A 13703-nucleotide genomic window follows, 5' to 3' on the forward strand; every position below is an offset into this window, starting at 1 on the left:
AGCTTTACCATATAAAAATTCCCCGGTAGTATTAGGAAGTTCATTGCACATTGCGGAGAAAAGACACAAAACTTTGGAAAGACGTTTTTTAGCCAATAATAATTTAAAAATGGAATACAATAAAGTTTTAGAAGAGTACATAAATTTAGGACTATTATCTCCATTGTTAATTAATTATAAGATATTAATGCAATCTGTCTGGCAACAAACCATTGGTTGGGATGAATTCATTCCTCAGACAATCTTCAAAAAATGGAAAGATTGTCAATTATCCAATACAGTCATGAAACTTTATAAAATTCCTAGATTGATAATACTAAATAATGTCATTAATATACAGGCACACGGATTTTGTGACGCATCCGAGAAAGCTTATGGTGCTTGTATTTATGTAAAATGTACTGATCAATTGGGAAATTCCAAATGTCATCTTGTGTGTTCTCGTTCGAGAGTCGCTCCGCTCAGTTTTGTAACTATTCCGCGTTTAGAGCTGTGCTCCGCTATGTTATTATCAAAGTTAATGAAGTCAACAATAGACCAATTAACAATTCATATTAATGAAAAATATTATTGGACGGATTCAACCGTCGCATTGCATTGGATTAGAGGAGAGTCATGTAAATGGACCACCTTCGTTGCCAATCGAGTGGCCGAAATCCAATCAATATCTCAACCCATTGAGTGGTACCATGTCTCCTCTACAGACAATCCAGCAGATTTAATTTCTCGAGGGACTCAACCATCAGAATTAAATCATAATTCGTTATGGTGGGACGGCCCTAGTTGGTTGAAATTAGACGAATCACGATGGCCTCGAAGACCTCCTGAGATCACAATAGATCTTCCAGAGAGAAGGGTAGTCACTAACGCTACCCTTGTGAGGGAAAATAATTGGATAGATAAACATTCTCATCTTCCAAGACTCCTTCGAGTTTTATCATATGTTCGTCGGCCACTAAGGAATAAACAATTAAACGTTAAAGAAAATAACGAACCGTCCGCTTTAGAATTAAAAGATGCTTTAAATAATTTGATAAGGTTATCGCAAATGGAATCATTTCCATTGGAATATCGTTTGCTGAGCAAGGGACATCCAATTCCCAGTAGCAGTAAATTAGCTAAATTGTCCCCTCTATTCCACGAGAATTTAATTTGTGTTGGAAGTAGACTTCCTCTGGGAACAACTCTATCAACGTCACCCATTATCTTGTCAAATAAGCATAAACTTACACACATGATTGTCCGAGATGCGCACTTGAAATATATTCACTTGGGTACTCAAGCCTTACTGTCGTTATTGCGGCAGACCTATTGGCCATTGGCCGGACATAATACTGTCAAAGGAGTGGTGCGTTCATGTGTCATTTGTTTCAGAAATAAACCACTGTCACACAATAGATTAATGGGATTACTCCCGCTTGAACGTACCACTGCGAATTTTCCTTTCAGTCATGTGGGGATAGACTTCGCAGGACCTTTTCCTGTGAAGAGTGGTTGCAATAAGAATTCTAAGATAATTAAGGGTTACGTTTGTGTCTTTGTGTGTTTTTCCAGTAAGGCAGTTCACTTGGAACTTGTCGGAGACTTAACGAGTTCAAATTTCTTAAATTGTTTAAGAAGATTCGTAGCCAGACGTGGCAGGCCCAATACGATATATTCCGACAATGCTACTAATTTTGTCGGTGCAAGTCGTGAACTCGTTAATTTAGTAAAATTAATTTACGAACGTCCTCATGAGGAGAAGCTACTACGGTATGTAGCCTCCGAAGGGATTCGTTGGAAGTTTAACCCGCCAAGGGCGCCTCACATGGGAGGGCTGTGGGAAGCAGCGGTTAAATCCATGAAGATTCATTTAAACAAGGTGTTAAAGGCCACCACCTTAAATTTCGAATCATTTTGTACGGTATTGACTCAAATAGAAGCTTGCATGAATTCCCGTCCTCTTAGTCCCTTGTCTTCGGATCCACTAGACCTTTTACCCCTCACACCTGGACATTTCTTAATTGGCAGATCCTTACTCGCTCTTCCAATGGAGGTTAAATATAACACTAATGTCCATGCCAATCTGCTTCAGATACAATTGACCACAGCAGCATTTTGGAAACGTTGGTCGGCGGAATATTTACATTCTTTGCAGTTACGACACAAATGGAAGAAGGACTCGAGCAACAATCTGAGTGTGGGTCAAATGGTCCTGTTAAAGGAGGAACACATGCTGCCAACCCGATGGGTCTTGGGTCGAGTCACTAAATTGTATCCCGGACCAGATGGCAGAGTTCGAGTCGTCGACGTCTTTACTGCCAGCGGAGAGTTTCGTCGGTCCAGTCATCTAGTGGCGCCATTGCCGATTCTACCACAAGGACCACTTGACAGGAAGGAAGATCAGCAAGAGGGAGGAGAAACAGCAGCTTCAATTCCGTCAACTTCGGTAGCTTAGTTTAACCCGAAGACACTACCCCCAACTCATATTACTTATTAGATGTAATCATGAGTTTAAATCATTCAATGTTAATAGTAGTACTCCGTAATTCACTTTAATTGTGTTGTGTGTATAATTTAAGCTATTTTCATTTTAACATTCGGCAGTATATATCTCCGAATTTAATCTAATCATTTTGTCTTTATAATATAAGACTTGTCTCATGTCATGACTCGGAAGGATTATATCCGAGTTTAAAATAAACTGTTCAAATTTGACAGTTAAAATTAGATTCATGATTTGTTAATGTTAGTCTCCAAGCCACACTTAATGGAGCATCTTAAATTATTTCATGTCTACTTAATTATAACCTGCCGGGAGTCATCCGCAGGTCTTATGTTTCTTGTTATGAAAACATAAGTTAACTCTTACTGTTTATAGTATTTATGTGAATCATAGAATAAGTAAATATTATAATACTGAACATTTCGATGTTTAACGTAGAGACATCTATAATCATAGTTCGCCTTCATTTCCTGCTTGTAGGAATGAATGAATGACTTTCCAATTTACTTTTAATTTAGCAATGTTTGTGCTACTTGTTGATGAAATCAAGTTAACTTAGGAGCATTACACTCACTAATCAAGTTTAGTTGATCGGTAATAGCTGATCTGTCTTGACAACTGTAACAGTGTCAACATTGTATTGTCTAAGTTAACATCAAGATGAGGAATGCTTAAGTTTTAAACCATATACAGTCCACTCTCTCTTCTTTAAAGTAAACTTATCTTGTAATGCTTATTCACAGCTTCAAAGGAGATTTCAAAAATTTTAATGTAAATAGAAACAACATTCACCAGAGGTATACCTATAAGTTGAAATATTACTGAACCAATAAATTGATTTTATCCTCACACTGGATGAGGCAAAGGTTTCATTATTCACCCTCTATTTAATTATTTTAAGAGCTATGATTTATTGTAAACGACTCGTCAGTAATGCTGTAACTCTGTAGAATAACTGTATTGTTCAACAGTTTTCCTATGTGGGACTATGTTCCGACTTTTGTAATGACGTGTGGCAAACAGTCTTATTAACTGATTGTCGATTGGCATTATTGACGAGTTGGCATTAGTGTCGGCCCAAGCGGAAATACGCGACGGTCGACTGAGAGTTCGAGCAGACGGCGTACGGACAACTTGTGTTCCGTACGCTCCGCTGAACCACCACGTGCAAATTTTACATTTCAATAAACTACATCAAACCATTATCGAAGTCTTTTCCAGTTGTTAAACAATAAAATGTTCGTTAATATATATATTTTTTATTTCCATTGATATTGTGCACGTTTTCAGGATAACTGAGAACAAGTGCTAAATAACCGTATTAACAAATTCACGATTTTAGCCAACAACGATCGTGAATTGCCAAGAGGTCGTCTCGAGTTTCTGTGAAGAATTTGTCGGCTTGTTAGGGAAACTGCGCATCAGCCGGTAACCCAATGGCTGTTTGATCTTTGTTTTCGAACAAAAGATCACTCGAACTTCCTGTAAATTTGATTTCAGTAATGTAGATTAATTGTATGTATTTTGCCTAGGTATTAAGGCATACATATTGTATCTGCATTTGTCGTTTCGAAAGTATCCAGGAAGATTGCGAATAAAGTGACGGTGGACACGGTGAATTTGCATTTAAATATGGACGATGAAATTTGAGCTGCGGCTAAAAATAAAATTGTACATTCTGTCTGGTATGACAAGAATCTTGATTTTGCAGTATATTGAGATTTCGGATCCTGAAATCTTCTAAAAAAAAAAGATTTGGCTTCTTATGTATGTAAATTTAATGAAATGTAAATATATATACATATATATGTATGTAAATTTAAATAAATACATATACAACGCCTCGAATACTAACCTTTCCAAGCTCCAAGTAATACAAAATAAATCCCTAAAAATAATTTATAATACACCCATATATAATAACCTGAAAAAACTGCATGCCAAATATAATATTCCGTTTGTTACAGACATTACTAAAAAACTAACCAGTAGATTCTATGACAGAATCACTAATAACCATACTTGTGAAGAGTCTCGGTGATTACAACAAAATGTCTATACCCTTCAGGTATAACACACAGATTACCTAAACACAATCTGCTTTAGGTCATCGACTTTAGAGAGTCTTTAATTAATATTATGTATTAGATGTATTATGAACATTTATAAGGATTGTAAATAGGTTTTTGAGCTCTTTTTTCCTATTATGCTTTAGATTAACATTAGAATAATATAATACTGTGATTACTAACCAAATTAAATTAAATTGTAAAATAGAGAATGATCAGTAGATCAGTAGCTATTAAAATAGATATAAGATGTATTGTGAACATAATTTCGTAATAATAAAAAGCATTTAGAAATCAAAAAAAAAATAAATACATATAAATTTTTCACTCACAAATGATATAAAACATATATGAACATATACTAGAATGACTATCTCGCATAAAAAAGTTATAATACATATATATCTATGAAGAAATAATTTTACAGAATTTTAAATACAGCTTTTCTGACTATTTTTTGTTCTCATAACTTTTTACATACCTCCTTTACGTTTTTCAATATGGTAAAATCAACAGAGTTAAGACTTAATGGTATTTTTTTATATTTACATATGAATGTATCAATAGGAAGCAATAAATTACAAAACGATTCATACTACATTTGTTTATTAGAATAATTCCAAGATATTTGCAGGGAAAAATCTTAGGGACCTGTTATTGGAAGCTAAGTATGAAATATGACTTGAGTTGATTCGCAATTCGTTCTAAGGATTTAATGATCCGATGTTAAATTTCGAAAGAACTTTTCGACCCATACGAGACGACTACATATATATTTATGAAAAATGTGTTGAAATTGCAAGTTAATTAGAATTTCACGGTTTCAACTGACCAACTGCGTGCGAATACCGTTTAGTCTTACTACCTTTTTTATTTCGCATACTTTATTGTCCTTCAATTTATTCCAGTACCAATGAAAAGTAAAAGTAGTATGCGCTCGGTCGCGTCGAAGATGTCCGGCGATGCTCCTTGTTCTGCATTCACCGACGACTGATTCAAAGGCGGCTCGTGATTTATTGGAATTTTACATAAGACAACCTTTAAATTACGACCCAGTTGTTTATTTCTTGGTTTAAACTTCGATTCAAATACTTTTTGGTTTGAATTTTCGGTTTTAATAAGATAACTTTGTATAAATATAAAAAAATTGTATTGGGTTAGTAATAAAAAATTACTTCCTAGTTTACAAATAGGTTACCTGCACTATCAAAATTACAGAAAGGGAAATATATTATGTAGTACAAAAAGTATTAAAAACAAAGTTTATATTAGTTTTATATAGACAATTTTTAAAACAATATATAAAAATAAATATACAAAATGTTTATATTTACATATATATGTATATGAATACATTTTTTATATTTATTTACATACATGTATGTACTTATATGAAATATATGTACGTACATATATTAAAAATAAATATAAAAGTACTGCAATATACAAATTATAGTCCTTTTCTATGAAATTTCTATATATGAATCAAAAATAATATGTATACTAGATTAGTGCTTCCCAATCACTTTCATGTCACGACCGCCTAAATTTGAAATAATTAATTCCCGGCCCCTAAATATTTTTTTTTTGAGTTAAAAGGTTTATTTAGCAGTAATTATTACAATTATAATACACATATTTATATTCAGTACAAAATTATAGGAACTTGCTTATAAACATTTTTATAAAATAAAAACTACATACATATACACACATGAAACAATTTAATGCGATAGATGAGGTCGCATGTTTTTACATAACAAAGCGATATCGGGTTCAATGTCAGAAATGCTAACTCGCAAAGCATCTTCCAAAGTCTCCGTGGAAAGGCATGACCTTTGCTTATTTTTTTAATATAAGTAATGACGAAAATGCTGTTTCGCATAGGTACGTAGGCGCGAAAGGAATAAGAGTTACCAGGGCTTCTTTTCCAATAGTAGAATATTCTTGCTGTCGCCTTAACCAAAATTCTGAAATACTTTTTTCATTAAATTACACTTCAAGCAAATTATCTGATCTGATATCGATCAACTCTTCTTGGGCTGTCCACGTAATATGATAATATTTTAAGGACTTGGCAAATGGTGTTCTTATCCAATTGTTCCTTTCACACTCATTCAAGTTTGGGAAATATTTCCTTAAATATATACATTCCCTAAATGTGGAAAAATATTTATAAATGAATATTTGTACTTTCTATTAAATATTTTCGCGGCCCCCGCGAGAAATCCTACGGCCCCCCAGGGGGGTCGCGACCCCCAATTTGGGAAGCACTGTACTAGATGATTAACGTAAAGGATTAATGTATGTAATTAAATATATTACTTCATATAAAGATATTCATATGTATACATGATCTGATATAAAGGTGACCCAAGGTCTTAAGAGGGCTGGACAGCAGCGCCTTGTCCATACAAACGTACTATACTTCTCCCTTCCTCAATTATGGCACTAGAGAAATTATTTTTTAATATGCTATGTATATCCACCATTGGGTTGCATCTATCGTTTTGTTTTTTTTGATTAGTTATTTTTTATAGGAGCTAGGAGCCGCCAAACATCAATAAAATCGCCTCTTTTTTACACCCACGAAAAGAGTCCAGCGTGCTTATTTAACGGTCGATTTAAAAAAAAATACGCCGATAGATGCACAGAAAGTATCTTTCTTATACCGATGATGAAATTTTTTTAAAAATTGATCCAGTTTTGGAGAAGAATATAGTAGAATACGAAACCTCGATTTTGTCAATTTAAAATACGTTTTATCTGGTCGAAGCGCAACTGTCGCATTCACTCAATATATATATTGATATATATTGTCGAATTCACTCAATATATACATACACTCAATATATATATCGAAGAAAGGAACGGTAACAAAATTAAGGTTTCAGGTGTACAGCCCTCTTAAGTAATATATTTTTTAAACGCTTATATTTCATAAACAAGAAAAAAACCACCAAAAATCATTGTCATATTCGAATTCAATGGGTCAAACTTAATATTGATTGATTATTCTCCGCTCCAGTAAGTAAAAAACGTGATATGTTATTGCTCATTGTTATTAATTACAATATTAAGTGTTCTTTATATTTAAAAAGTTCAAGCTTTTTTTTAGATAAAATTATTAAAAAAAAATAAATAAATAGTAATTGAATGTTTTACGGAGATTTCCAAAAATACAACAAGCATTTACATGTTCAAACATATGACATGTTACATGAATTGTAAAATCGCTTATTAATATGCTTTTTTCATATTCAGAATAATTTTAATTTTAATTATACATACTTAATGGTACATATTTATACTATACATACTTGAATACATTTATTTTGATTTTCTTATATATAAATATATATATATATATATATATATATATATATATATATATATATATATATATATATATATATATACATTTAAACAAATAAATGAAATTATTTAAATAATTGAAACATTAAACCTTATTTAGACTTTTATTACTTCATTATTCAGTATACATACATATACATATGTATGTATGATATAAAACATTTAAATGAATTTATTTGTTACCAATTAAGTATTTTACTTCATAGAATGTTTCATAGACTTTTAGTCCAAAACAGTCATGGAATTGACCTATCAAACGTAGGTTTAATGTTTCATGTACATACATAAATTGTCATACCACGCCAATGGTTTATTCATATTAGAATACAATTTTAACGGCGATCCACATAATATTACAGTCGGACCTGTTTGTTGCCATATATCTGTCGGTTTGCTATCATACATATGTATATCTCGATTACCGGTAGCAAGGTTAACCGGATCCAGTTGCGATCGCTTCTTCGCCACTGATACCATTAACAGCCTCATCATCTTCGTTTCGTTTAATAAACGGTATCTAATTACTAGCGCTAATTTTAATGGATCGCAGGTTATTAAAAGCTCGTCAATTTAAGCGTGGCGCAAGCTGCGCTTTATTGATTTTATTTATTAATTATAAAATATGATTTATTGTAACATAATTTTTATTATACAAACTTATCTATGTACAAACCTTTAGAAATTATTTGGTTTGTGTTTTATTTAAACTTAAGTTTGGACCATTTTCGCATTACGGGAGTCCACAATGCGCCACAATGGTTAAAAATTTATATATACATATGAGAGTTAAAACTATAAATATTTATATATTAGAGATAACGAGAACCTCTAGAGCAAATTTCATAAAATATAGAGTGAATTATAGGCGTTTAAACAATTAAAATCTGATAAGGCCGTGTCATGGCGAACAGTTTACGCCTTGTTAAACAACGCTTGTTAAACGTCAGGAAGATTTACTTTCCCCGTTTTTAAAACGCGTTGTATACGATATTTTATCTCCAACGTAATGGCAGACGATACAGTAACGTGTATTGATGACCAAAATGAGCAATATGGCAAAGTATGAAAACGATCGGATAAGAGATAAAAATGACCACTAACACGAAAGCCATGTGAAACGTAAAGGAGGTATGTAAAAATGATAAAATATAGAGTGAAAAAGAAAAAGTTATAGGCGTTTAAGCAAATAAAATCTGACAAAGCTAGAGGATGGCGAACAACAAGAATATGCCAAAACGATCGCAGTAGGCGAACAATGCGACCGAACATTTCGGGCGATTAACGTCAGGCAGATCTTCGTGGGAGAATTTTCAAACGTGTCTAATACGATATTTTTTCACCATCGTAATGACGGATGATACCTTTATCTATATTGATGACCTAAATGAGCAATATGGCAAAGTATGAAAACGATCGGATAAGAGGCAAAATTTTTCCTTAATAGTAATCGTAAGGCGAAGTAAAAAGAGGTATGTAAAAATTAAGAGAGATGAGAAAAATAAAAATACCTACATACCTATATATGTATACACTGACAAATATACATTTATACATAACCATGAAAAAACAATAGCAGATAAAGTAAACATATAAAATAATAAAATACAAAGTAGGAAATGTCTTGCATCATTTATTATAGCAATTATGAAAATAATGATGAGCGGAGCATACCAGACAAATATGTAGGTTAAAATAATCTCCAATGACCTACGCTCACTGTGGTGGAAAATGTCACATTCAGGCACAGCAGCAACGATTTCATTAAGAAGTCGGATATTTTACATAGATATCTATATACTAGGAAGGCTTGACAGGAACATCCCAATGCGCTTTCCTGGACAATTAATTACAAATAATGCAACATTTTATTATTACATAAATCACTGTATTTCCAGAAGATGAAGAACGCGAAGTAAGAATTAATTAATTAATTAATTACAGAATTAATACATAGAGACATATATGGATTTTAGATTTGTACATATTTTTTACAAATTATATACATACAATAAATACAGAAAATTTGTGACAACAGGAAAGATGATTTTTTGCCAATTTTGAGCAACCGTTTGAACAATGATCAGATAAAATTGGTAAACTCTGATAAGAAAAGATCGATTTGGAGTCACAAATACCCCCAAATCTAACCAGCAGTATGGCGGATCGAACCCACTGATCACTTAGTGTTAAACATACGCGCTACCATTAAGCAATACTGCTGGCTATATATCTTGGAATTAGAGCCATCCGATAAAGAACTTTGCGTGCAGGAGGTACAACCATCAAATGATGTCTACCACACATAATTATTGGGGACATAAAGTTCCAGCACCGATGGCCATGACGTATTATTACGTAGAAGCTGGCGAATAAAACGAATTAGTGAGAAGTTTCTCCGAAGTCCAAGGGAATTATACCCAAGCATGCCCAAAGGGAAAGGAGTAGGGTAGAGATATGAATAATACCCATACTATTTCCTACATACGAAAGGAAGAAATGCTTTTTGCAATTTCTCAATCACTAGAAAGTAAATTGCTTCATGCGGATTCTACACAATTGCATTATACTCTAGTTTGCTTGTCATAGGCGAGTTGAAAAGCAAGCGAGGAGACAAAGGGTTGGAGAATAACCTAACAAATCTCAAGACAAATCCGATTTGACGAAAGGAAACGCCAGCGACTGTCTTGATGTGGTTGTGAAAGGTGAGTTGAGGATCTAAAGGGATATCCAAATCAACCGTAGATTCCTCACGCTTCAACAAGATTTAATTGTATGGCTTTAGTCTCCAACTGAACTCTAATTATGCCTTGGAATATGTTGATTTTACAGTTAATTCCATTTCATTAAACAGTAAGTTAAATATAGTCGTAATTCCAATTGTTTGTGAATTTAGAACCTCATATACAACTTGCATTAATATCTTCAGTTCTATCTATACGACAATGAAAGTTTATATAAGTATTACCATTATTAACCTATGCTTCACCTGTATGGAATAACGCCTCGAATACTAACCTTTCCAAGCTCCAAGTAATACAAAATAAATCCCTTAAAATAATTTATAATACACCCATATATACTAACCTGAAAAAACTGCATGCTATATATAATATTCCGTTTGTTACAGACATTACTAACAAACTAACCAGTAGATTCTATGAAAGAATCACTAATAACCATACTAACACACTTGTGAAGAGTCTCGGTGATTACAATAAAATGTCTATACCCTTCAGGTATAAACACAGATTACCTAAACACAATCTGCTTTAGGTCATCGACTTTAGATAGTCTTTAATTAATATTATGTATTAGATGTATTATGAACATTTATAAGGATTGTAAATAGGTTTTTGAGCTCTTTTTCCTATTATGCTTTAGATTAACATTAGAATAATATAATACTGTGATTACTAACCAAATTAAATTAAAATTGTAAAATAGAAAATGATCAGTAGATCAGTAGCTATTAAAATAGATATAAGATGTATTGTGAACATAATTTCGTAATAATAAAAAGCATTTAAAAATCAAAAAAAATATAAGTACATACATCACGCGTACTTGCATCCTTTTTTCGAAAGAAAAATGTACTTAATATTAATATTATCGAAGTTGAATATGACTTCAGTATCATTCAATGATGACAGTTATGTAATTGTATAATATATTTGCACTGCACAAGATATGTACATATTATATTCACTATGTAGTACGCATGTGAAAGGTATACATACACACATATGCAATCTGCACATTTTGATCATAAGTGCACAAGTGCAAGCAGGAAATTTTATTTATTTATTTATCTTTAACTTTAAATGCCTGAAAGCTACACATGTGTTTCATATTTAAGTTGATTCATAATTTCAGTCACGAATCACGTTCCAACTGGTCAAAATATATAACAACTGAAAATACAGTTTAACTATTAGTTGGTACCAGGTTTAATGGAGGGCTAACGTCACTTTGAGTTTGGAAAGTCACATTTTTGTTTTGAACATATTCATTAAGTTATCGTAATACGGTACTCATTACCATAATTCGTAAATACCTTGGAAATATTAACGCACTATTGAATTCTTAAGCATTCGTTAAAACAAATATCAGAGCTGTCAAAACTCAATTGTTAAATTACAACTGGCGCACATTGTTCAAAGTGTATTTGCGCTTGTAGAGTTTTGATTTAATGGTTGAATTGTATTCGAATATGAATAACCTAAAATGCCAATTGGAATATGTTACAACTAAAAACACACTTCGACTGTGACATACAGTAACGTGCAGAGAAATCGCATCACTTTCAATTGTTCGATGTTTTCGATTTTTTTTGATTACATGAAGCTATACACAAGTTTTTTTGGTTTTATTATTTGATTTCAACTATTTAACATGTTTTACGATTAAAAAAGATTATTTATATTTTTAAATTAAGGCGAGGTACGAATTTTAAAAAAACATGCACAATAGGGCATTTTTCTTATATGTATTTCAAATGTCTCTAGCTAAAATAATATTACAGTATATATTTTTCTATGAATTAAAATACATAGGCAATGGACATATGACAACAATAAATAGTAATATAATAATTACTAGACAATCGTATTGCTTCTATGACGGGATGGATAATACGACTAATGAACATACTGGACGATAATGGACATACTAAAAAAAGTCGTATTGTCCATGCCGGCAGGTATCCATACCGTCATAGAAGCAAGACGATTGTCTAGTAATTATTATATTACTATTTATTGTTTTCATATGTCCATTGCCTATGTATTTTAATTAAAAAATAAAAATAAAAATAAAAATAAATATATATATATATATGTATATATATATATATATATATATATATATATATATATATATATATATATATATATATACTGTAATATTATTTTAGCTAGAGACATTTGAAATACATATAAGAAAAATGCCCTATTGTGCATGTTTTTTAAAATTCTTATCTCGCCTTAATTTAAAAATATAAATAATCTTTTTTAATCGTTAAACATGTTAAATAGTTTAAATCAAATAATAAAACTAAAAAAACTCGAAAACATCGAACAATTGAAAGTGATGCGATTTCTCTGCACGTTACTGTACATATGTATGTATACACAATTTAGGGTACATCGAAAATAGCGAAATTTAGAATTTGGAATCACCTCTAAATGGAAAAAATGTCCTGTATCATAGGAAATCCGTAAAAAATAACATATAAAATCTCAAAAATATATTTGCACTGTCGCCAGCCCATTCAAGTTTGTGAAATCGTAAATTTAATAGATTTTTGAATTTTTTTTTACTTTAAGTCAGTTTTCGTGGTATATTTTTTTTAATTCACCTCATCAAATAAATGGAATAAATTCACATTAAAAAACTTTAAATATGATATTTCGTCATATTTGCTAAGGTACAAAATAAAAACAGAATCTTCCAGTCCATTGACGATGTTGCTTAAATATCATTTGTCCCGCATTTCTTATAAAAAATTTAAATATTTGAAAATATACATGTTTTAGAATTACATTTAAGAAGCAAGAATATCATACGTAGGTACACGAGTATGATCAGTAAAATAACTATCCAATAAACACATATATGAATATTACATCACACAAAGTTATATTATCGAAATAATCAGATTTTTATAAAGACCTTGCCGCTTTGACCAAAAATTCGTGCAATATTTTTTTCATCATTAATTATGCAATTTTCACATGAGATAATCAGCAGAATGTGTGCCGATATGAAAATGCAAT

The 13703-nt window shown here is 31.7% G+C and overlaps 1 protein-coding gene across 1 annotated transcript in view; it reads left to right on the plus strand.

Annotated features, from left to right (window-relative positions):
* The first annotated feature begins 326 nt into the window (after window positions 1-326).
* Window positions 327-13703, plus strand: part of LOC143916079 (uncharacterized) — a 104243-nt gene continuing 90866 nt past the window's right edge. Inside the window, exon 1 of the mRNA XM_077437010.1 lies at window positions 327-3705. Within this exon, the coding sequence (XP_077293136.1) occupies window positions 503-2437 (1935 nt within the window). The 5' untranslated portion in view covers window positions 327-502 and the 3' untranslated portion in view covers window positions 2438-3705. The remainder of the gene's footprint in view (window positions 3706-13703) is intronic.

The sequence above is a fragment of the Arctopsyche grandis genome, chromosome 1 (genome assembly GCF_051622035.1).
Source record: "Arctopsyche grandis isolate Sample6627 chromosome 1, ASM5162203v2, whole genome shotgun sequence".
Classification (NCBI taxonomy): Eukaryota; Metazoa; Arthropoda; class Insecta; order Trichoptera; family Hydropsychidae; genus Arctopsyche; species Arctopsyche grandis.